General features: G+C 59.0%; 8 protein-coding genes across 8 annotated transcripts, besides 23 other annotated features; all 8 read left to right on the forward strand.

Annotated features, from left to right (window-relative positions):
• The first annotated feature begins 9 nt into the window (after positions 1-9).
• Positions 10-42: a microsatellite.
• A 390-nt stretch (positions 43-432) lies between these two features.
• Positions 433-2,019, forward strand: TraAM80_07505 (uncharacterized protein; the record flags this gene model as incomplete). The annotated part of the gene is made up of 1 exon (XM_029384295.1): positions 433-2,019. The coding sequence occupies one exon, from the start codon at positions 433-435 to the stop codon at positions 2,017-2,019; it is 1,587 nt and encodes a 528-aa protein (XP_029235824.1).
• A 261-nt stretch (positions 2,020-2,280) lies between these two features.
• Positions 2,281-3,432, forward strand: TraAM80_07506 (SPFH domain/band 7 family protein; the record flags this gene model as incomplete). The annotated part of the gene is made up of 1 exon (XM_029384296.1): positions 2,281-3,432. One exon carries the CDS (start codon positions 2,281-2,283, stop codon positions 3,430-3,432), a length of 1,152 nt encoding a protein of 383 aa, XP_029235825.1.
• Positions 3,433-3,656: 224 nt separating this feature from the next.
• Positions 3,657-3,702: a microsatellite.
• A 134-nt stretch (positions 3,703-3,836) lies between these two features.
• Positions 3,837-3,855: a microsatellite.
• A 171-nt stretch (positions 3,856-4,026) lies between these two features.
• TraAM80_07507 (succinate dehydrogenase subunit) lies at positions 4,027-4,446 on the forward strand (the record flags this gene model as incomplete). Its single annotated transcript, XM_029384297.1, has 1 exon — positions 4,027-4,446. One exon carries the CDS (start codon positions 4,027-4,029, stop codon positions 4,444-4,446), a length of 420 nt encoding a protein of 139 aa, XP_029235826.1.
• A 64-nt stretch (positions 4,447-4,510) lies between these two features.
• Positions 4,511-4,544: a microsatellite.
• Positions 4,545-4,751: 207 nt separating this feature from the next.
• Positions 4,752-4,783: a microsatellite.
• Positions 4,784-4,865: 82 nt separating this feature from the next.
• Positions 4,866-4,914: a sequence feature (GA-rich).
• Positions 4,915-5,004: 90 nt separating this feature from the next.
• Positions 5,005-7,926, forward strand: TraAM80_07508 (coiled-coil domain-containing protein 135; the record flags this gene model as incomplete). Its single annotated transcript, XM_029384298.1, has 1 exon — positions 5,005-7,926. One exon carries the CDS (start codon positions 5,005-5,007, stop codon positions 7,924-7,926), a length of 2,922 nt encoding a protein of 973 aa, XP_029235827.1.
• Positions 7,927-7,978: 52 nt separating this feature from the next.
• Positions 7,979-8,006: a microsatellite.
• Positions 8,007-8,272: 266 nt separating this feature from the next.
• Positions 8,273-8,302: a microsatellite.
• A 168-nt stretch (positions 8,303-8,470) lies between these two features.
• Positions 8,471-10,297, forward strand: TraAM80_07509 (putative methyltransferase; the record flags this gene model as incomplete). Its single annotated transcript, XM_029384299.1, has 1 exon — positions 8,471-10,297. The coding sequence occupies one exon, from the start codon at positions 8,471-8,473 to the stop codon at positions 10,295-10,297; it is 1,827 nt and encodes a 608-aa protein (XP_029235828.1).
• Positions 10,298-10,577: 280 nt separating this feature from the next.
• Positions 10,578-10,608: a microsatellite.
• A 330-nt stretch (positions 10,609-10,938) lies between these two features.
• Positions 10,939-10,957: a microsatellite.
• Position 10,958: 1 nt separating this feature from the next.
• Positions 10,959-10,991: a microsatellite.
• Positions 10,992-11,222: 231 nt separating this feature from the next.
• Positions 11,223-11,260: a microsatellite.
• A 51-nt stretch (positions 11,261-11,311) lies between these two features.
• Positions 11,312-12,709, forward strand: TraAM80_07510 (putative transporter; the record flags this gene model as incomplete). Its single annotated transcript, XM_029384300.1, has 1 exon — positions 11,312-12,709. The coding sequence occupies one exon, from the start codon at positions 11,312-11,314 to the stop codon at positions 12,707-12,709; it is 1,398 nt and encodes a 465-aa protein (XP_029235829.1).
• Positions 12,710-12,875: 166 nt separating this feature from the next.
• Positions 12,876-12,909: a sequence feature (GA-rich).
• A 102-nt stretch (positions 12,910-13,011) lies between these two features.
• Positions 13,012-13,047: a sequence feature (A-rich).
• A 346-nt stretch (positions 13,048-13,393) lies between these two features.
• Positions 13,394-13,418: a microsatellite.
• Positions 13,419-13,435: 17 nt separating this feature from the next.
• Positions 13,436-13,467: a microsatellite.
• A 459-nt stretch (positions 13,468-13,926) lies between these two features.
• Positions 13,927-13,966: a microsatellite.
• A 364-nt stretch (positions 13,967-14,330) lies between these two features.
• Positions 14,331-14,359: a microsatellite.
• Positions 14,360-14,382: a microsatellite.
• A 144-nt stretch (positions 14,383-14,526) lies between these two features.
• Positions 14,527-14,564: a microsatellite.
• A 596-nt stretch (positions 14,565-15,160) lies between these two features.
• Positions 15,161-15,180: a microsatellite.
• Positions 15,181-15,562: 382 nt separating this feature from the next.
• Positions 15,563-15,587: a microsatellite.
• Positions 15,588-15,604: 17 nt separating this feature from the next.
• Positions 15,605-16,498, forward strand: TraAM80_07511 (NADH-ubiquinone oxidoreductase, mitochondrial; the record flags this gene model as incomplete). Its single annotated transcript, XM_029384301.1, has 1 exon — positions 15,605-16,498. The coding sequence occupies one exon, from the start codon at positions 15,605-15,607 to the stop codon at positions 16,496-16,498; it is 894 nt and encodes a 297-aa protein (XP_029235830.1).
• A 75-nt stretch (positions 16,499-16,573) lies between these two features.
• Positions 16,574-16,930, forward strand: TraAM80_07512 (NADH-ubiquinone oxidoreductase, mitochondrial; the record flags this gene model as incomplete). The annotated part of the gene is made up of 1 exon (XM_029384302.1): positions 16,574-16,930. One exon carries the CDS (start codon positions 16,574-16,576, stop codon positions 16,928-16,930), a length of 357 nt encoding a protein of 118 aa, XP_029235831.1.
• Positions 16,931-18,095: 1,165 nt separating this feature from the next.
• Positions 18,096-18,233: a satellite DNA.
• The last annotated feature ends 364 nt before the right edge of the window (positions 18,234-18,597 follow it).

Genomic DNA, 18,597 nt, shown 5'->3' on the forward strand with positions numbered 1-18,597 from the left:
CGCGAGTAGTATATATATATATATATATATATATATATATATTGCATACGTGCATACATGTGCGTCTCTCTCTGTCTCTGTCTCGATCCCCACGCACGCCTCCGCCTGGGCACACAGGTCGGTGTGCAGGTGCATCCCTTTCCCTTTTCCTCCTTTGTTTTCCCCCCTTTTTTTACCCCTCTCTTTGTGTGATTCATGTTTCTCCGTCTCCGCTCGCGTGGCGTTAATGTGCAACGTCCCAAATATGCATTGCACGAAAAGCAGAGAACTAAAACAACAAAAGCGGCAGGAGAAGCAGAAACAGTAGCACCGATAGAAATACGGCAATTTAGCGCTTTGTGGCGGCCACTGGACGCTATACGTCGCGACGCGGCGATACCACCGGCTGGGCTGGGAACTAGCGAGAGGAGGGGGAGGGGGTGCGGGACGGCGATGAAATCATTCTTCTCGCGTGTCGTTAACGTGTGGAAGACACAGCGGCTGCCGCGTTCGAAGGTTGACTGCTCGGATTTTGTGCGGGCGCGGCCCGAGGCCCCTGTCGTCGCCCGGCTGCGTCAAGTCGTACAGGAGCGCCGATTTGGTGGCGGAGCTGCAGACGTTGCGCCCGCAGACGCCAACTCCGCGGAGGCGCTGCGGAGGGAGGCGAGTGTGCGGAGCACTGTCTTCGACCTGCAGTACCGCTGCGGCGGGGCGGGCCGCTGCGTGGAGAACGACTACCGCTGCCGCTTCCCCTGCTGCTTCGCGATGCGGCCAGTGACGAAAGGGGCGGAGGTGCTTGCCGAGCGTCTCGCGTACGAGGTGGACGACGCGCCGACGCCACAGATACGGAAACTGGTGCGCCTTGCCAGGGAGGAGCGACTGGACGCAGCTATCAAGGGCATCCATCAGCTCGCCAGCGCGCAGATACGCGAGGCGGCGAGCGGCCGGACTCTGCTGGCGGCGCTGCAGCTGAACCGGGCGCAGCAGCAGACTCAGCAGCAGACTCAGCAGCTCAGCGTTGACGGCTTCAATCCCGCCGATGCTAAGTACGGCAGTGACAGCGCGGTGGAGGGCGTCAACCCGCTTCTCGAAAGCGAGTCCCTGCGCAGGGAGGTCATGGCGCTCTACCTCTGGCGCGCTGCGTTGCTGGTGAACGTGCGGGCTGACGAGCAGGCGGTGAACTCGCTGCTTAACTTGGCGGCATTGGTGCCGCAGGATCATCGCGAGTGCCTGTATACGGCTGCCGCCGCCTGGGCCACGCTGAACGACATGGAGATTGTCTACTATCGTTCACTGCTGCAGCAGTACGCCTCCTTCCCGGCGGCGCAGGCGTTTGCCCGCGACCGCCCACTGCTGCTGAAGCGAGTGTTTGAGGCGTGTGCGGAGTCGCCGTATTTCGTGGCGTGCGCAACGCACGTGGTCTTCTCGAAGGAAGTCACCGCGACGGTCTCGCGTGCGCAGGGGGCGCAGATGTACGGCGACCTCACGGAGGACCCGATGAAGAGCTTATGCATCCCATTTGCCATGCGCTACTACCGCTTTCACGTCAGTGAGGCCTTCTGGGAGCATTTTATACACCTTCTCTGCATGCCACCGGTGCCCGCGCCCACCACCGCCGAGGAACGTGCCTGCGATCCCGCCGAGCAGCTGGGTCTTACACCAAACTACATGCTGGACGCCATTGGCCGCTCCATGATGTTGCACCACCTTGTTATGCTGCACGAGGCGCGCGAGCGCGACATTGTCAGCGGCACCGTCGCGGATGCCGTGAAACAGACGAAGGCGGAAAGGGACGAGGAGGCCGGCGTGCATTCGTCACGCTACGAACACGTGCTTAGCGAGCAGGAATGCGGTGTTGCTGTTGCGCGACTGCGTGAGCTGTTGTCCCTTGCGCGTTCCTACCAGAAGCCGGCGAAGCCGTTGGACGACGACGGCGGCAGCGGCAGCGGCGGTGCCACAGGAGCGCAAGGGCGCATAGTGGCTGAGTCGGAGACGTCGACGTCTGCCGCTTCCGCCACTGACAGGATGCCGCTCCACTAGATGGGACATGAAATAATACGCATCCTTCTGGGTCCTCTGTGTCCGTTCCCGTCCCCACCCTGCAGAAGGAGGGATTGAAACGTGTGTGGATTCTACAACAGAAGCAGGGAAACACCGACTTCCTTTTGCCGCTTCATGTTTTCCTTTTTTTTTTTGTTGCTGCACGCCATCTTTCCTTTTTTTTTTTTTTCTCTCGGGGTCCACACGCGACACCCGGTGCTTGTTTTAGATCTGCTTGGGTAACTTCTCTCACGCCCACACATGTTGCGCCGCACCCTGCGAAGGCTGCAGTACAACGCCCCTCTGTCGTACCCGTACGGCCCGCCAAACGCTGCGGGGGCCACCTACGACGTCTCAACCACCGCCACTGACGCCAGCAGCAGCAGCGGCGGTGGTCCCAACACGGGAGGGGGGCGGCTGCTCATGCAGCGGAGCTCCCGTGTTTACCTCAACCCCGCCTCTTTTGTGATGCCGGTGCCGCGCAACACGATCCTTAACATCGTTCCGCAGGGTCGCCAGTACGTCGTGGAGCGGCTGGGGCGCTACCACCGCACGCTAGACCCCGGCTGGTGGTTTGTGGTGCCGCTGCTGGACAGAATCCGCTACTGCTACAGCGTGAAGGAGCAGGGGGTGGAGATCCCGAATCAGTCGGCTATCACCTCCGACAACGTCATGGTAGAGATAGACGGTGTCCTCTTCCTGCGCATCGTCGACGCGGCGAAGGCGAGCTACAACATTGAGAACCCCGTCTACAACCTGCTGAACCTTGCCCAGACGACGATGCGCAGCGAGATCGGCCGCCTCGACCTTGACACACTTTTCCGCGAGCGCACGCAGCTCAATAAGAACATCGTCGAGGTGCTGCGCCGCGAGGCAAACGACTGGGGCATCGAGTGCAAGCGGTACGAGATACGCGATATCACCGTCAGTGAGCTCGTGCGGCGCTCCATGGATCTGCAGGCCGACGCGGAGCGGCGCAAGCGGCAGCTCATCCTGCAGTCGGAGGGCGAGGCGCAGGCGGAGGTGAACCGCGCGGAGGGGCTCAAGCGGGCCCAACGCTGCGCCGCCGAGGCGCAGCGATACACCGTCGTGCAGCGCGCAGAGGCGGAGGCGACGGCCACCAGCGTCATGGCCGAGGCGGTCTCGAAGAGCGTCACGGTGGTCGCGGCGTCGCTGGAGAAGACCCCGCGCAGCAGCGACGCTGTCGCCCTGCGGGTGGCGGAGAAATACATTGATAAGTTCGGCGAACTCGCCAAGGCGACCAACACGGTGGTCCTTGGGAAGAATGTTGGAGACCCCGCGGAGTTCTCGGCGCAGGCCCTCTCCGTCTTTAACACTCTCAGCGCTGTCACAGGCGGTGGCAGCGGCGGAGTCACCACTTCCTCCGCGTCGTCTTCCGCAGGCACCGCGTAAGTTGCGCTGCCGTAGCTTCTTTGGGCCGTACACTTGGACGCACGCATGCACGCAGTCCTTACACCGCATTTGCACCTCCCCATCTGTTGGTGTTTTGCCGGTTGGTAACGTTGTAGCTTATCGTTCGTGTGTCCCTTTTCGCCTTTTGCCTCCGCGGGAACTGTGGCTGGCTTCCTTCCCTGCTCTGCGGCAATTTGCATGCGTTTACATCTGCACTCACGTCTCTCTTTCTCCTCCCCTTGCCTTTTCCTTTTCCTACTCCTCCTCTCCCGCTGGGATGGATTGGGGGGGGGGGGGGTCCGCATTGTGCCTCGGTGGAGCAAGCAGCAGCGTAGTAAGTCACAGTAGCAAAATCAAAATAACAACAAAGACAGCACTCCACCATACGTGTGTGTAGAAGAGGCATATATATATATATATATAGTGGTTGCTATTTTACTTGTCCTTCCTCACGCTCTCTGTACGCAAAGCTACAGACAGCTTCAGAAAGAGAGGAGTAAAAGGAGAAAAAAAAATAGTAAGGGATTCAAGTATTATTATTATTATTGCCAACGGTAGGGAGGCGAGACGACAGAAGTGCGGAGGCAAAAGTGTATGCGGCGCAGTGTGCTTCGACTGACGGGGCACGGTGGTGCCTTTGCGTTGTGCGCGACGCTGCGGAGCCCGCCGGATGCGGCCGCACCAGCGGCCGCGCCGGTGAAGGACCCGAAGGACTTCAAGATACAGCCCATGCAGCTGCACGCGCGTTCTACGCACATGTACGAGGCGAGTGCGCAGGGAGCCGAGGTGGGTGCCCGCAACGAGGCCGCCTGCATGAATTACGAGGCCTTTAAGCCGCACGACCTCAACGGCATGCTGGCGATGCCGCACCTCGTCAACCTGCTCACCATCACACCGCTCTACTGCGCCATCGTCTGCGTTGCCAGCGTGGCGTGGGGCATCGTATACTGGGACTTGTACTGCCGCCGCACGTACGAGACGGTCCTTGTCGCCAGGCCGGAGTCACTGCGTTGAGACAGAGGGAGGGGGAGGAGAGGAGCGACGAAACAGAGGCTGCGGTCTTTGTGAAACCAAATACTTTTTTCTTTGTTTGTTTGTATTGCTTAGTTGTTCTACTTGCCGTCCTCCGTCTCCTTTTTTTTTTTATTGTCTTGCCGTGGAGGCGGTGCGCCTGTCTGGCCGTCTGCCTGTCTGAGTGGTGCGGCACGCGCCGTGCGTCTTTCAGCCTGTTTGTCTCTATCTCTGTTTGTTTTTCCTTTTTACTTTGCCGTTACTCCGCCGGTGGAGGTGCGTGGGTGCGGGAGGCCAATCGCATACATACACACACACACACACACACACACACACACACGTACATACGCTTCTTTTTGTCTCTGCCAGCAGAAAGGTGTAAGCGGTGGGGAGAGAAGCAGAGAAGCAAATAGGGCACATAAAGGAGGAGGAAGGAGACAAAGAGGAGGGAAGAGGGGGCCGAGGTGGCGGGTGACGGCACACGGACAAAAAAGCATAAAACCAGGGTAGCGGCGGCGGTATCAGTAGCGGGAGGAGGATAAGGGGTCGACAAAAAACAACATGTTTAGCGGAAGTACGGCAGCATACGACGCGACACGGGCGGAGCGCTTTGAACGGTGGCTGCTTGCCGAGAGCTTCCCGCCGTCGTACACCGACGCCGTCGCATCCGTGGGGGAGACGGAGCTGCTCGCGGCGACGGAGCTGTTCCGGGCGCAGTATCACGAGTACTATCCGAACCGGGCCCCGCTACTGCTCACCCCGCTGAACGAGTGCCGCACCCGCAAGATGATCTGCACCTTCATCAAACCGACTGTCTTCGTCTTTGAGGAGATGTTTGACTTGGCGGCGTGCGCCCGCTACTTCGCGGGGTACATGCGCTACGAGGTCCTCGAGGATATGGAGGAGCTGCCGGAGGTCGTCGTGTCCCCGGCGACGGCACTGCAGTGGCAGGTGGGCAACTGCTTTGAGTTAAGCCTTCTTCTTGCCTCCGCGCTCGCGGGGGCGGGGTACAACGTGTACGTTGTTGTGGGCTACGCGCGGCGGTTCGTCTGCGAGAACGACCAGACGAGGCGTATGTGGACTGACAGCGAGGGCCTTTTTGACGAGGTAGCGTCCGACGACGAGCAGGAGGTAGAGCCGGATCTCGACGCAGAATACACCCAACTCGTGAAGGACCGGCCGCCGCTGCGCGGGGTGCACGATCCCGAGCCAACTGCTCCGCAGCAGCACCAGAAGCAGGCAAAGGAACAGGCGGCGAACCCTGCGGTGCTTGGGGCGGCGGTCGCCGAGGATGCGGGGGGGGTGCGTGCCGCTGGCCCGCAGACTCTCGATGAGGGGGAGAAGGCGAATGAGGAGAAGAGGCAAGCGCCGCAGCGGCTGCTGCACAGCTGGCTGCTTGTCCTGCCTGGGGGCCGCAAGAGTCAGAGGGAGGTAGTCTTTGTGGAGCCCTCAACGGGGGAGTTAATCCCACACAGCGCAGCGGACACCTTTTACAAGGGCATTGAGGCCGTCTTCAACAGGCGCAACTACCATGTGAACCTCGCGCCCAACGTCCCGGTCAGTGCGCTCACGCTGGACCTCGCAGATGGTACCCAGTGGGAGGGCATGCTGTTTGACCCCGACGCGGAGGAGGAGCAGGAGACGTCGCTTCAGGCCACCGGCAAGCGATTCAACCACAACACCACAACGGGTGTACGGTGGTGGACGTGCAGCGGGGGGGATACAAGCTTCCCAAACTTGACCGCCACCACGATGGCAGTCGGGGGCACCATCAGCAGTGGCGCCACCAGTGGTTGTCTGCTGGCAGCTGGCACGATGAATGTTTTTGCCCACACGCTGCGTGACAAAGTATCGCGGCACGGCTTCAGCTCGTGGGTGCAGGACCTGACGCTCAGCCGGGAGCAGTACGAGCGTCGTTACCCAGGAGGCATGAAACTCGTCCGCTACGCCAACGCGGAGGTGCGGTGGTTTGCGCCCCATGCGATGCCGGACCACCGCGTAACGGAGCTGTGGCTTCCCGACACGACTTATCCTCATCAAAAGCAGGTTCACACGCTCTTCAAGCACCGGGCTGACAAGCTACGGCGCCGCTCCATCTACCCTCTCAAGGACGACGGTTACGAGAGTAACCTCAGCCGCGACAATGACGCGAAAGAGGCGGGGGGCGTCCACTATAGAAATCTTAATCCGCGCGCCGGCGAGCCCGAACCATATCGTCTGTTGAAGGAGTGGTACGACCGCGGCAGAATGCGGGACGCCTCCGTGGAGGGGCTGCGCCTCTTCACACACGGGCCTGGCGTGGAGCGCACCATGACCTTTTACTGGGACGCGCGCGATGACGGCCTGTGGAGGCGCCAGGAACTCTTCTACGAGGGCTGCATGCTGCGCAAGGTGAAGGAGTTTTACCGCCAACGCGACGACCGTCTGTGGTACCGCAGTGCCTCCTTTGAGCGCAGCGGTGGTGTGCAGCGGATGTCGCGGAACCGCAGCAGCGTTTTTAGCGAGCGCCAGGTTGATGAGACGCAGCGTGTGGAGCCACTGCGGGTGAGTGAAAAGTACCACCGCAACGAGGCGCTGCCGCCGGACGAGGACGTGGCGAAGTACACCTTTGTGCGCTTTGTAAACGGCAGCGGGGGGGAGATGTGGGTGTACTTCCACTACCGGCCCGGCAGCATCATACGCCCCTACCGCATGTACACAAAGGCAGCACGTGGGGAGGAGTATTTGGCGTCCACCGTCGCTGGCAGCTTCCCGGCGGCGCTGCCGTGCACCATCGTCCTCATGCCGAACGCTGTGGAGCCGTCTGAGCTGGAGCAGTACAACGAGCGGAAGCGGCTCGCCTGGTGGGAGAGCGTCTGCCTCGGCAAGGTGCGGGGGATGATGACGGAGTGCAACGGCATCCTCGCCGCCCTGCGGGAGGCGCGTGAGCCAGAGGTGCGGGGGGTCCTCTCCGTCTTCGACACTCTGCGCAACCGGCCGCACGAGACGGAGGCGGATCGTGCCCGCAAGCTCGCGGAGGAGGCGTCACGCGAGGCCTCCCGCAAGGACTATCTTGCGCCGTACATCGCGAAGCTGGAGCTCCCGGGCAGCTTTGACGGTGACTACCTGAACGTCACCCTCACCCTCGACCAGGCGCGGCAGGTGCGGGGCGAAGCGCTTCGGGAGCTGAAGGAGCGCCTTATTCAGCGCGGCCACATCATGAAGTCTCAGATGGACGCGGAGAAGAAGGAGTTCAACGAACAACAGGCGGCATACCAGAACAAGTTAGACGCTGCCGGTCTTGACGCCGGCCGCGATGAAGAGGAGTTCGCAAAGTACTGCAAGGAGGCCACGTGGCGCGTGAAGGCGCTCGACGAACGACTCTCCAAACACATTGATCAATCCAGCGAGAAGTACGCCAAACTTGCGCAGCGCCTCGCAGAGGATCCACGGCTGGCGGCGCTGTATAAAGGGCAGCAACAGCTGCCACCGCCGTCGTCGTAGGAACACCTGTGGCAGTGCACCACGGATCGACGCCAACGCGTGCGCATTTATCTGTCTGTGTGTATGCTTGTGTGTGTGTGCGGTGAGGAGGAGTAGCAGGCGGCACGAAGGGGTAGAGTACCAAGGCGCAGCACGTGGGTGGGCGGGCGCAGATGTACAGCAAACACGCGGAAAAAAACAAACAAACGATAACACACAATGTGAAGCTTCTGGGTTACTGTCTTAGCCCCGGCGCGGGAAGCAGAGAAGACGGAGAGGAGAGAAACGGAAACCGCAGGTCGAGAGACAACGTGCACTTGCCGTCGGCGGACGACGGATGCATCTGCGATAGTTTTTGCGCTCCCCCTTTTCTTTTGTCTCATTTTTTTTTTTTTTTCGGCCGCGACGGAAAGAACGTAAAGAACCGGAGGAGCGAGACGAAGAAGGCGAGGGAGCGCAGCTTACACACACTGAGAGAGACGCAGAGATAAACTTATAGCGCCAAGCGGAGGAGGGGGGAGGAAAAAAAAAAAAAAGGGGTAGGTGGGGGGTGGTGCGGGGCCACATGCTTTTCTTTGCATGGTTTGCATGCAATTCTTCGCTGGCGGCGTTCTGCGTGGAGGAGCTGCGCGCTGCCGCGATGACGCTGGGGGTGGAAGTCAGCGTGCTGGAGCTGTTGCCGTGGCTCTGCGTGGAGACCGCGTCCAGGACGTTCTGCGTCTTTGAGGCGGCGTCCGTTGCAGCAGCCCAGCAGCTCGCTGGGCGGTGTGTGCTGCTGCGCGCCGTGCACCTTCTCATCGCTGCCGCGGCTTCCCTGGAGGACCTGCTGGTGTGCGTCGGCAGCTCCACATCCGACGGGGGCGATGAGGGCGGGCGGTGTCTGCGTGGGCTGCTGCGGTCTGACGAGACGCTCCGCCACATGGACTGCACCGTGCGGGTGGAGACAATCGGTCGGCGCTACACAGTGGAGGAGAAGTCGGCACTGGCGGCGCGCGTCGGCGCCGCGCTGCAGCTTCCGTGCGAAGCTTCTGTCCCACGTGCGGCGGAGCAGCCGCCGCATCGCGTTGCCGTTGTGATCGAGCACGCGCTTGAGAATGCGCCCGCTGGGGCCCCAGCGTCGTGGCAGCCGTGCGGTCGTGTGCAGTGCGTATTCTGCGGCGTGCCGGTTGCTGAATCCGCGCGGCAGCGGCTGCTCGCGACGTATGACCTCAGGCGGCGCCCGTACATTGGCACCACGTCGATGCCGCCGGAGCTAGCCTTCGTGGCGGTGCACATGGCGAAGGTGCGGCGCGGGGCGTACGTGCTTGACCCCTTCTGTGGCACCGGCAGCATTCTTGTGGCCGCTGCCCACTACGGCGCCGTCACACTCGGCGCGGACGCCGACGGGCGGGTGATGCGGAGTGGTTCCCTGCGGTACAGGGCGAGCAGGCAGCAGCAGCAGCAGCAGGATGCTGTGTGGCGGTCCCACACGCAGGAGGCCCTCGTGCGGGCCGGCATAAGCGCGGCGGAGGCGGCAGCTCCATCGATGTGGACGAACTTCAAACTCTACGGACTGACGGCGCCGGACCGCGTGCGGCTGAACTTTGCCACCTGGCGCTCCGCGCTGCGTCCCTGTAACGTGGACGACGGGGCGCAGCGTTCGATGACTGGTCACGGCGCGGAGGATCGCGGGTTTCTGGACGCCATTGTGACGGACCCCCCGTATGGCATCCGCGAGCCACGCAAGAAGGCCGAGCGTCCGCCGGGAGCGCTGGTGGCGGGGGCGGATGAACTGGCGACGTACCCGGTCAGTAGTATCACGCTGGATCTGCTGCTCTTTGCGGCTGAGGCTCTCGTGCTGGGTGGGCGCCTCGTCTTCTGGTACCCCACCACCGCGCAGTACACCGACGACGAGCTGCCAACGCATCCGTCGCTGCGTCTCGTCTGCGACATGCCACAGCGGATCTCGCTGAAGGTGGTGCGGCGCCTTGTCGTGCTGGAGAAGACGCAGCCACTGCCGTTTCCGTCGCCCTCGCGTGAGGCGTGCGCCGCGACGCGGCAGCCGCAGGATCTCCGTGCCCTGATGGACGTCACCGACCTCCCTGACAACGCGGACTACATGCACTATCGCTCCAAGTTGCTGCGGAAGCGGGACGCCACGCGACGGTACTTTTCAACCACCCCCTCGCCCCTCTGCACGCCTGGCGACGGGCACGGAAGCGGTGGTGGCGGGCCTGATGAGACGAAGAGAAGGCCGCAAAAGCTATCAAGGGCGGAACGCCGCGAACTCGTCGTGGCAAACCGTGAACGGAACCTGCAGCAGCAGTGGCGGCGGCAGCAGGAGCGGTTGACATGGAGGGAGGGCGATGATAAATGCGACGGCGACGGCGAGGGGATGAGTCCGAGTAAATGACATAGTGGGGGTTGGACAAAAGGTGCCGATGATGATGACGCAGGCGCTCCCCTTCTTCTTTACCTCTTTTTTTTTTGGCGGTGAAGACGCGCCTCACTTTTTAGTTGGTTTTCCCTCCGTGTGTTTTCGTTTTTGTGGCTTTGCAACTGCGCCACCAGACACTTACGCGGAGGCGCAGGATGAACATTCCCTTTCAACGAGCTGCTCTTCTCTCTTCTTCTTTTTTGGTCTCCGTAGTGTGTGACAAGTGTGCCTTGTAGCATTTATTCCTTGCGCTCCAGTGTGTGTGTGTGTGTGTTTACGTTGCGTGTTCTCGTCGCTTGCAAGTCTCGCCCACGTTGTGCAAATGAGCGTCGTGCCGGTGGATCGGGTGGAGGCAACGGAAACGGAGCAGTGGGCGCCCACCGCACAAGTCGTGACTGCCCCGGGGCGCCAGACGACGCCGTACGGTGAGGACGAGAACGTCTGCGGCGTGTGCTTAGAAGAGCCGGCGGAGGGCTGCTTTGTGGAGTTGTGGTGCTGCGGGAACATCCTCTGCGTGACGGACGCACAGATGCTGGGGACCTGTCCGTTCTGCCGCAACGAACCCCTCGTGTGGAGCATTACAAAGTAGACCCGCCCGCACACCGCAGGCATGCATGTCTCTCTCTCTCTCTCTCTGTATATATATATATATATATATATAGTGTTATATGTGTGTGCGTGTGTGCATACAAACCCGGAAACGTATGCGCACGTATCTGATTCTCCATGGGTAGTATGTGTGTGTACGCGCTTTGTGGCCTTCTTGCTAGGCACCCGCTGTCGCTGCCGACGCTCTGCCTCTCCTTCCTTTGCGTGCGTGTGGAGTTGTTTGTTGGCTCTCTTTCTGTCATCTGCTTCTTTGCCCCTCTCCCCCTACATGTTCGCCTAGCAACACAAGGAAAACCAACTAACCTACCAAGCAGCCATCCAGCCAAACAAGCGAAAAAGAAACTGGGTAAGAGGAGAAGAAGAAAAATACCAAACCAAGTCATGTTACCATCCTTCACACGGAAGCCGGTGGATCACCCACTCGGGTTTCTCGTGGCGATCTCCGGCCTTCTCATGCAGCTTATGTCGTACGGCATTGACAACAGCTACTCTATCTTCTCCGACGACATGCATAAGGACCCCTCGCTTGGGTACCCGTCCATCACGGCCATAAGCCTCGGCAATTCCGTCTCGCTCGGCCTCTCGCCGCTGTTCGGGGTGCTCTGTGGGTTTCTGGTGGACCGCGTGCCGCCGCGCCTCATGATGGCCATCTCCACCGGGATGCTCTTTTTTGGCCTCTGGATTAGCTCCAGCTTTGCCCACAGCGTGACCGCCGTGACCTTCACCTACTGTCTGCTTGCGTCCATCTCCTCAGCCTGCATGCTGTCGCCAGGCGCGGCCGCTACCAGCTCTTGGTTTAGACGTTACCAGGGACTCGCGATGGGCATCAACTTTGCCGGCGGCGGCGTTGGCAGCGCTATAATCCCCTCCTTCGCCGGCAAATGGGTTGTAATGTACGGCTGGCGCAAAACGTTTCGGCTCATGTCGGCCTTCTGCGCCATCGGCGTCGTGGCAACGTTGCTCTCCGCACGCCGCGACTCCAGCCTGGATGCCGTGGAGGAGGAGGCTGCGATGCACAACAGCAACGAGGGACAACAGCAGCACGAGGGAGAGGCAGAGGAGGCACATGACAGCAGCGAGGCGACGGCGTCCACGCGACGCAGCCTGCACACGCACAAGCTGACACCGTGGGAGCTTTTTCTCAGCATCTTCTCGCGGGCCTTTATGGGCAACTTCTTTTGCTGGCTCATCTTCAGCTGGGCCTTCTTCTCACTGATTTACGTGGCCGTGCCGTACGTATCGTCCATGGGTAAGGCCGGCACCGTGTACGCAGCTGAGAAGCCGATCCCCACGGACATTGCCTCCACCCTTTTCACCTTCTACGGCGCGTTTCAAATTGTTGGCTCCGTCCTCATCGGTTGGCTCGCGACCAGCACGACGAACGAGTTTGCGTATGTTACGTGCGCCACCGTGGGGGGTGTTTTCTGCGGTTTTTTGGCCTTCTGCCGCAGCTACGTCGCGTTTGCACTCCTTCTCTGCGTCATTGGCTTCTGCATGGCAGGCATGTTTGCCGTCATGCCAGCCCTCATTGCCGAGCGGCTGCATGGGCCAAACCTCGGCTTCTACATGGGCTCTGTCTTCCTCGCCGGCGTCGTCGGCGGCTTCTCCGCCCCGCCCATCCAGGCAGAACTGCAGCAGCGCTACCATGGCAACTACACCTTTGTCTGCGTCTTCATGAGTGTCTGCATGACGATGGCGGCGGCTGTCTGCTACATCACAATGTGGCGGGCGAAGACTGCCCGCCTCGTGAGTGCGGCGGCAGCGGTGAAGCTCGCGTAACTTTCACGCACCGAATACGCAGCCTACATGCCGCCCCGCGGGGCGTGTTTGTGTTATGTTTGTCTTGGTATTGTGATGGTGGGGGAGGGGGCGAGGCGAGTGCAGGCAGCCGGCGCAAGCAACCCCTAGACACAGGAGGAAGGGTACACGCGGGCTCCGAAGGCGGGGAAGAAGAGGTAGGAAGGAGGGAAAAGAAGGAAACATGTGAGATATATATATATTTGTTAGTGCCGCCGTTTTACTGCACGCCTCCTCACCGCGAGGGAGAGTCACGACGGACGGGCGGCACCGAAAGGACGAGCAAAAAGAGAAAAAAAAAGAAAAATAGCAAAAAAAAATGGAGAGAAAAAGGGTTCTTCAAAGGGGAGAAAGGAAAGGAAAACAGAGAAGCAGGAGGAGGTGTGCGTGTGGGTGGGTAGGTGTATATGTGAGGAGGTAAGGAAGACCGCGATGCGCGCCGAGTTGGGACACCACCGGAGTGCCGCAAAAAAGGGACTCGTGAAGCGCAGCGGAGATGCCGCGGGAAGAGCAGCGGGAGACACTCGGCAACAGCGACGACAGGCAGAGTGCAGTATATATGCACTTTACTGCAGACATGCAACTTCAGGCGTGGCTGCCGCAGGGCACATATACACAACAAATCGTGCCGTCTTTGTCATCATTGTTGCTGTTGGTGGGTGGTCGTTTTTTTATTTTTAATTTTTTTTTTGGTTCTCCTGCTGCCCGATAATAATAATAACATATATATATATATATATTTGGTTTTGCGCTTCATTGAGTTTTTGGCACGTCTGCCGGTCCCCACGCCCGCAATTTTTTGGCGCGTGGGTGGCTCTCACTCGAGTCACAGGTCTTCCAGCGCGCTCAGGCGTGTACCCTCACCCATCCATATACACACACTTGAACGCGAAGGTGCCCAGCGATGGCAGGAGGAGGACCCGCACGCAAACGGTGCGGGAATGCACTCTTGTTTCTCACTCCCGCTGCAGCGACGCAAATGGTCGCTCAGGCGCGCGAGGTACAAGCGACAACTGCTGGTGTCTTTTCTTCTCTTCGTCTGTCTCCGTACGTCTGCCGGTGGTGGTGGTGGCGCCGTCAATCCCTTCCTTCCTTTCCCGCCACGTTTGCTCTCTGTCGCTCGCGCGTGCAATTAACTGCTGCGAGTGTCTCTCGCCTCCGCCTACCGCACCCAACAATGTGCGTGGCGTGGGAGGAGAAGTGGAGAAGGACGGAGGCGGGTGGGAGCGGAGCGGAGCGTTGGCGTCCCTCCTCCTTTGCATATGTATCAATTAATCGATCTAGCTGCATATCTTTATCTAATATAAATTTAAAGAGAAAGAGAGAGATAGAGATAGAGGGATTCACACGCATGCGCGCACATATACGCAAACAGACAAAGGTGTCTCCCTTTTCCTACTCTCTCTCTCTCACTACCACTGTCTGTGTATTTGCTGTTTACATCGCGGGCAGAGGCGCGTCGGCCGCTGTGGCAGTCATTAGGAGGTTGTAGGAACAAAAATGCACTGCCTGGACGGGAAAAAAGGGGGAACACCATGAGGGAAAATGGAAAAAATATATGAAAAAATAAATAAACATGCAGCTTCCGCCACAAGCTAAGACAAGAATGAGAGTGAGAGAATGTATGTTTGTGAGAGAGAGAAAGAGAGAGAGAGTAGGGGGGGGGGTAAGAAAGGAATGAAAGGGATGAAAAGAAGAAGCAAAATCAAGCAGGCAAGGCAGGGGAAAGTCAATTGTCATAAGCAAGTGGGTGGCTGAGGTTGAAGGGTTCATTCAACAAACGGAGGGCGGGGGAGGGATGTTTTTTTTTTTTTTCCATTGCTTTTGTTTTTGTCTTAAATATTTACTTGATGTCTTTTACAATTCATGCTGCTACTTCCCCACCACAGGTCTGCGGCGCCTTGTGCTGCCCGCCCGCCCGCTGGCGCGTAGGCAGATACATAAATGTGTATGTAGGTTTCCATGCCGAGGCGCGGCCTGGCGTGCGTCTTTCTCTTACGCTGTCTTCTGCTTATCTTTTTTGTTTTGGGTAGGTAACATTTCCTCCTGCGCACAGCAGCAGAAGGAACAGGTGGGGGAGAAGGGCGAGTGAGGGGGTTGGGAATGGTTGTGGTGAAAGGCGGCGGCACGCCGTACAGCATCGGTAATGGGCGGCAGATGCCCTGGGAGGAGGTGCCAGAAAAATTCAAACAGCTGTTGCGGGAGCAGACGGAGGTGGAGAAGTGCGTGGAAATGCGGGCGGAGGCGCAGACGTGCATCGAGGATCGCGGCTTTTGGGATCCGCACTGCGTAGAGCTGACGGAGCGGTTTCACCTGTGCCAGTCGGTGGAGCTCGCACGCGGCATAAACAAGCAGGCGGCGAACTTCTCCGCCAGCGAGAAGGCGTAGGGACGCGAAGGGGAGAGAGGGGGAGGCAACGACGCGCACGCGCGCCTCTCTCTCTCTCTCTCTCTTTGCACATACAGGCAAATGCGCTAGTACTAGGGCCATCATTGGTGTATGCGCGGGGAGTTTGGGGAGGGAGGGGGGGGGCCTTCTTGTGGGATGTCGTTTTTCCCACCACCTACTGCGCGCGGCGCGGTGTTGTCTTTTTTTTTTTGCGTGTATCTTGCCTGTTTTGCATACTTGTTTTGCTTGTCTCTTTTTGCCGCTTTAGCTTTAGACAATGCAGTGCAACTCCTGCAGCACGCGAGTACGTGCGAGGTGCCAATCTGTCGCTCAGTCGTAGCCGAGAGTCGTTGATTGGTAGTAGTGTACGCGACACTCCAGGGGGCGTGGATGCATAGTACTAGTCTTCCTCGTGGTGGTCGTTTTATTAGTGGTAGTGGTGACCAAGGGTGGGTGGGTGGGTGTGTGCGTGACGCGCCGCTAGCAGGGATGCTCCGTCGCGCAGGTCTCTTCACCTCGACCGCGGTGTTGTTGGAAAAGACGCACGGCGGACTGAAGAACAAGGACCACATTTTTGTAAATTTGTACGATGACTTCGGCACCGACGTGGCCAGCGCGGAGCGGCAGGGTGACTGGTACTGCACGAAGGACCTGCTGCTGAAGGGGCACGACTGGGTGATTGCGGAGACGAAGGCAAACGGGCTGTGGGGGCGCGGGGGCGCCAGCTTCCCGTCCGGTCTCAAGTGTTTTTTTTTTTATGCCAAAGGTGAAGCCGGACGGGCTCCCCAGCTATACCTCGTTGTAAATGGCGACGAGTCCGAACCTGGGATCTGCAAAGACCGTGAGATCATGCGGCACAGGCCACACAAGTTCGTGGAGGGCGCCCTCATTGCCGGATTTGCGATGCGGGCGCGCTACGGCTACATCTACATCTGCGGCGAGTTCTACAACGTGTGGCGCAGCGTAGAGCGGGCGATCCAGGAGGCGTACGCCAAGAGGCACCACCTGGGCAGCAATGCGTGTGGCAGCGGGTACGACTTTGATCTCTACACCCACCGCGGCGCTGGGGCGTACATCTGCGGCGAGGAGACGGCGATGATCTCGAGCCTCGAGTGCTGCCCTGGGAAGCCGCCGTTCCCAGCCAACGTGGGCCTCTACGGCTGCTCCACGACGGTGACAAACGTGGAGACTGTCTCCGTCGCCCCAACGATACTCCGCCGCGGGCTGCAGTGGTTCGCGTCTTTTGGGCGCAAAAACAACGCCGGCGTGAAGTTTTTCTGCATATACGGTCACGTGAACCGCCCGTGCACGGTGGAGGAGGAGATGAGCATGCCGCTGCGCGACCTCATTGAGCGCCACGCAGGCGGGGTGTGGGGCGGGTGAGACAATCTTCTCGCCGTCATCCCCGGCGGCTCCGCCTGCCCGCTCATTCCGAAAAGCATCTGCGACAACGTGCTCATGGACTATGATGCACTGAAGGAGGCCCAAACACGTCTCGGCACCGCTGCAGTGATTGTCATGGACAAATCGACCGACTTCATCGCGGCCATCCACCGCCTCTCGAAGTTTTACGCACACGAGTCGTGCCGGCAGTGTACGCCCAGCCACGAGGGTTCCCCGTGGCTGGGCGAAAAAATGATGCGGCGCTTTGTGCACGGCAACGCCAAAAAGGAGGAAATTGGCACCATGGTTGACGTCTCGAAGCAGCTGGAGGGGCGCACGGTTTGTGCATTGGCAACAGCTGCTTCGTGGCCAGTGCAGGGCTTCACACGGCACTTCACGCCTATGTTAGAAGAACGCATTGAGCGGTACTGAGAGGCGAACCTGCACTGGGGCAAGACGAGCTCGCCGTGGCGTCGCTGGAAGACGCACCGCTACTACACCATGCAAAAGGGCGATAAACTGAACTAGGACGGCAAAATTGTGCGCAACTGGAACTAGCGCCATCGATGCTCGTCGTCGATGATGGTAGGAAGAGGACGAAGGAGGGGATTGCATGTGTGACGAGTGAAGTGAGAGAAGGGGGAAGGACACCTACAATAGGCGGGGGGAGTGGTTTAGGTTGCAGGGGGTGTGGGAGGAAAGGTTGTGGGTTATACCCATATTATTTTATTTTTATTTATTCTTCCACTACTGTGCGGCCGTGCCGCTTGGAGAGGCTGCACATGCGTGTGTGTGTGTGACCTCTGGGCACCCGAGGGAGCAGGCGGCGGCGGCTCGTGCGGGGCGGCTCAGCCTGCGTGTTTCTTTGCATGCGTGCGGTGTTTGCGGGTACGGGAGGAATTTAAACCACCAAAGAAAAAAAATAAATCAGCAGGAAATGAAAGCGGAAGGAAGTCTTTTTTTTTTTTTTAGCAGCTAGTGTTGGTATGGTGTGCGTGGGCGGAGCCACGACGGGGTGTGTGTGGGGCGTTGGGGCACTTACCTGAACAGCAGAAGACATCAGGGGGTTGCGGCGCCGAAGTGGATTACACGTGCAACCCGAATTTTTTTTTGTATGTCTATGAGGAATCTTTTTTTTTTTTTACTGTTGCTTGCGCTGGGACCTCCTTTTGCACGGAGACGCAGGCTTCTCTTTTGGTTGCTCGCGGCCTTCGTATCCACACACGAGCGGCGACACTCTGCCGCCGTGACGCACTGATGATAGGGGCCGATGAGACCAGCAGCAACACGCCGAAGTTTTGCAATGAAGTCACAAATGACGCGTGTGGACATGGGGAGGAACTCTTTCAAATTAAGTAAACATTTTTTTTTTTTGTTTTGCGAAAACATCATGGAAGACGTTTTTTATATTTTTCTTTAAGTATATTTGCCATGGCTTGCTGCTTCGTGGGCCGCATTAAGTCTCGCCATTCCTCTTTCTTGTTCTTTCCGCCCTGCAACTATGTTGTGTGCTTGTCTGCATCCTCACATGTTTTACTCTTTTTTGTTGTTGTGTACCATCTGCATGCACACACACGCTCGTACACTATAGACCTTTACACTGCAGTGCGCGTGGATGATTTTTTCGTCATTACTGCTGGCAGTGCTCTCTGTGGCTGCTGCTACCTCCTTCTGTGGCTATGAAGAGGCTGAGACAATGACAAAGGAATAGTGTGCGCTGTGACTCATTCTTCCTTTCCTTGCGAAGGCAGTGCGCAGCGTGTGGGAGTGTTGTCTTGAAGCGCTTCGCCACCAACTACAACGGCGCGGCACGGGGTGGGCGACTTCTTTTGTCTGAGTTTGCTGCTGCTGTGGGTGCGTCCGCGCGGACACTTTGTCCTACCCCATCTTTGGGCCTTTCTTTTGGGTGTGTGGTTTAGTGGCGACAGTGGCGGGGTGTTTTTTGCCTCCACTTTTATGCGTTGCCGTGGCAGAGCCTTGCGGGGGCGTGCGACCTAAGAAAGAAATGCAGAAGATTGTGTGGGGCTCACTGGGTGGTGGTGCGGTGGCCGCAGAGTGGGGCTGCCGCTTCTGCTCTTGCAGAGGAGAATATGCTGCCG

The sequence above is a fragment of the Trypanosoma rangeli genome, assembly GCF_003719475.1.
Source record: "Trypanosoma rangeli strain AM80 chromosome Unknown Tra_15.4_contig_00316, whole genome shotgun sequence".
NCBI lineage: Eukaryota > Euglenozoa > Kinetoplastea > Trypanosomatida > Trypanosomatidae > Trypanosoma > Trypanosoma rangeli.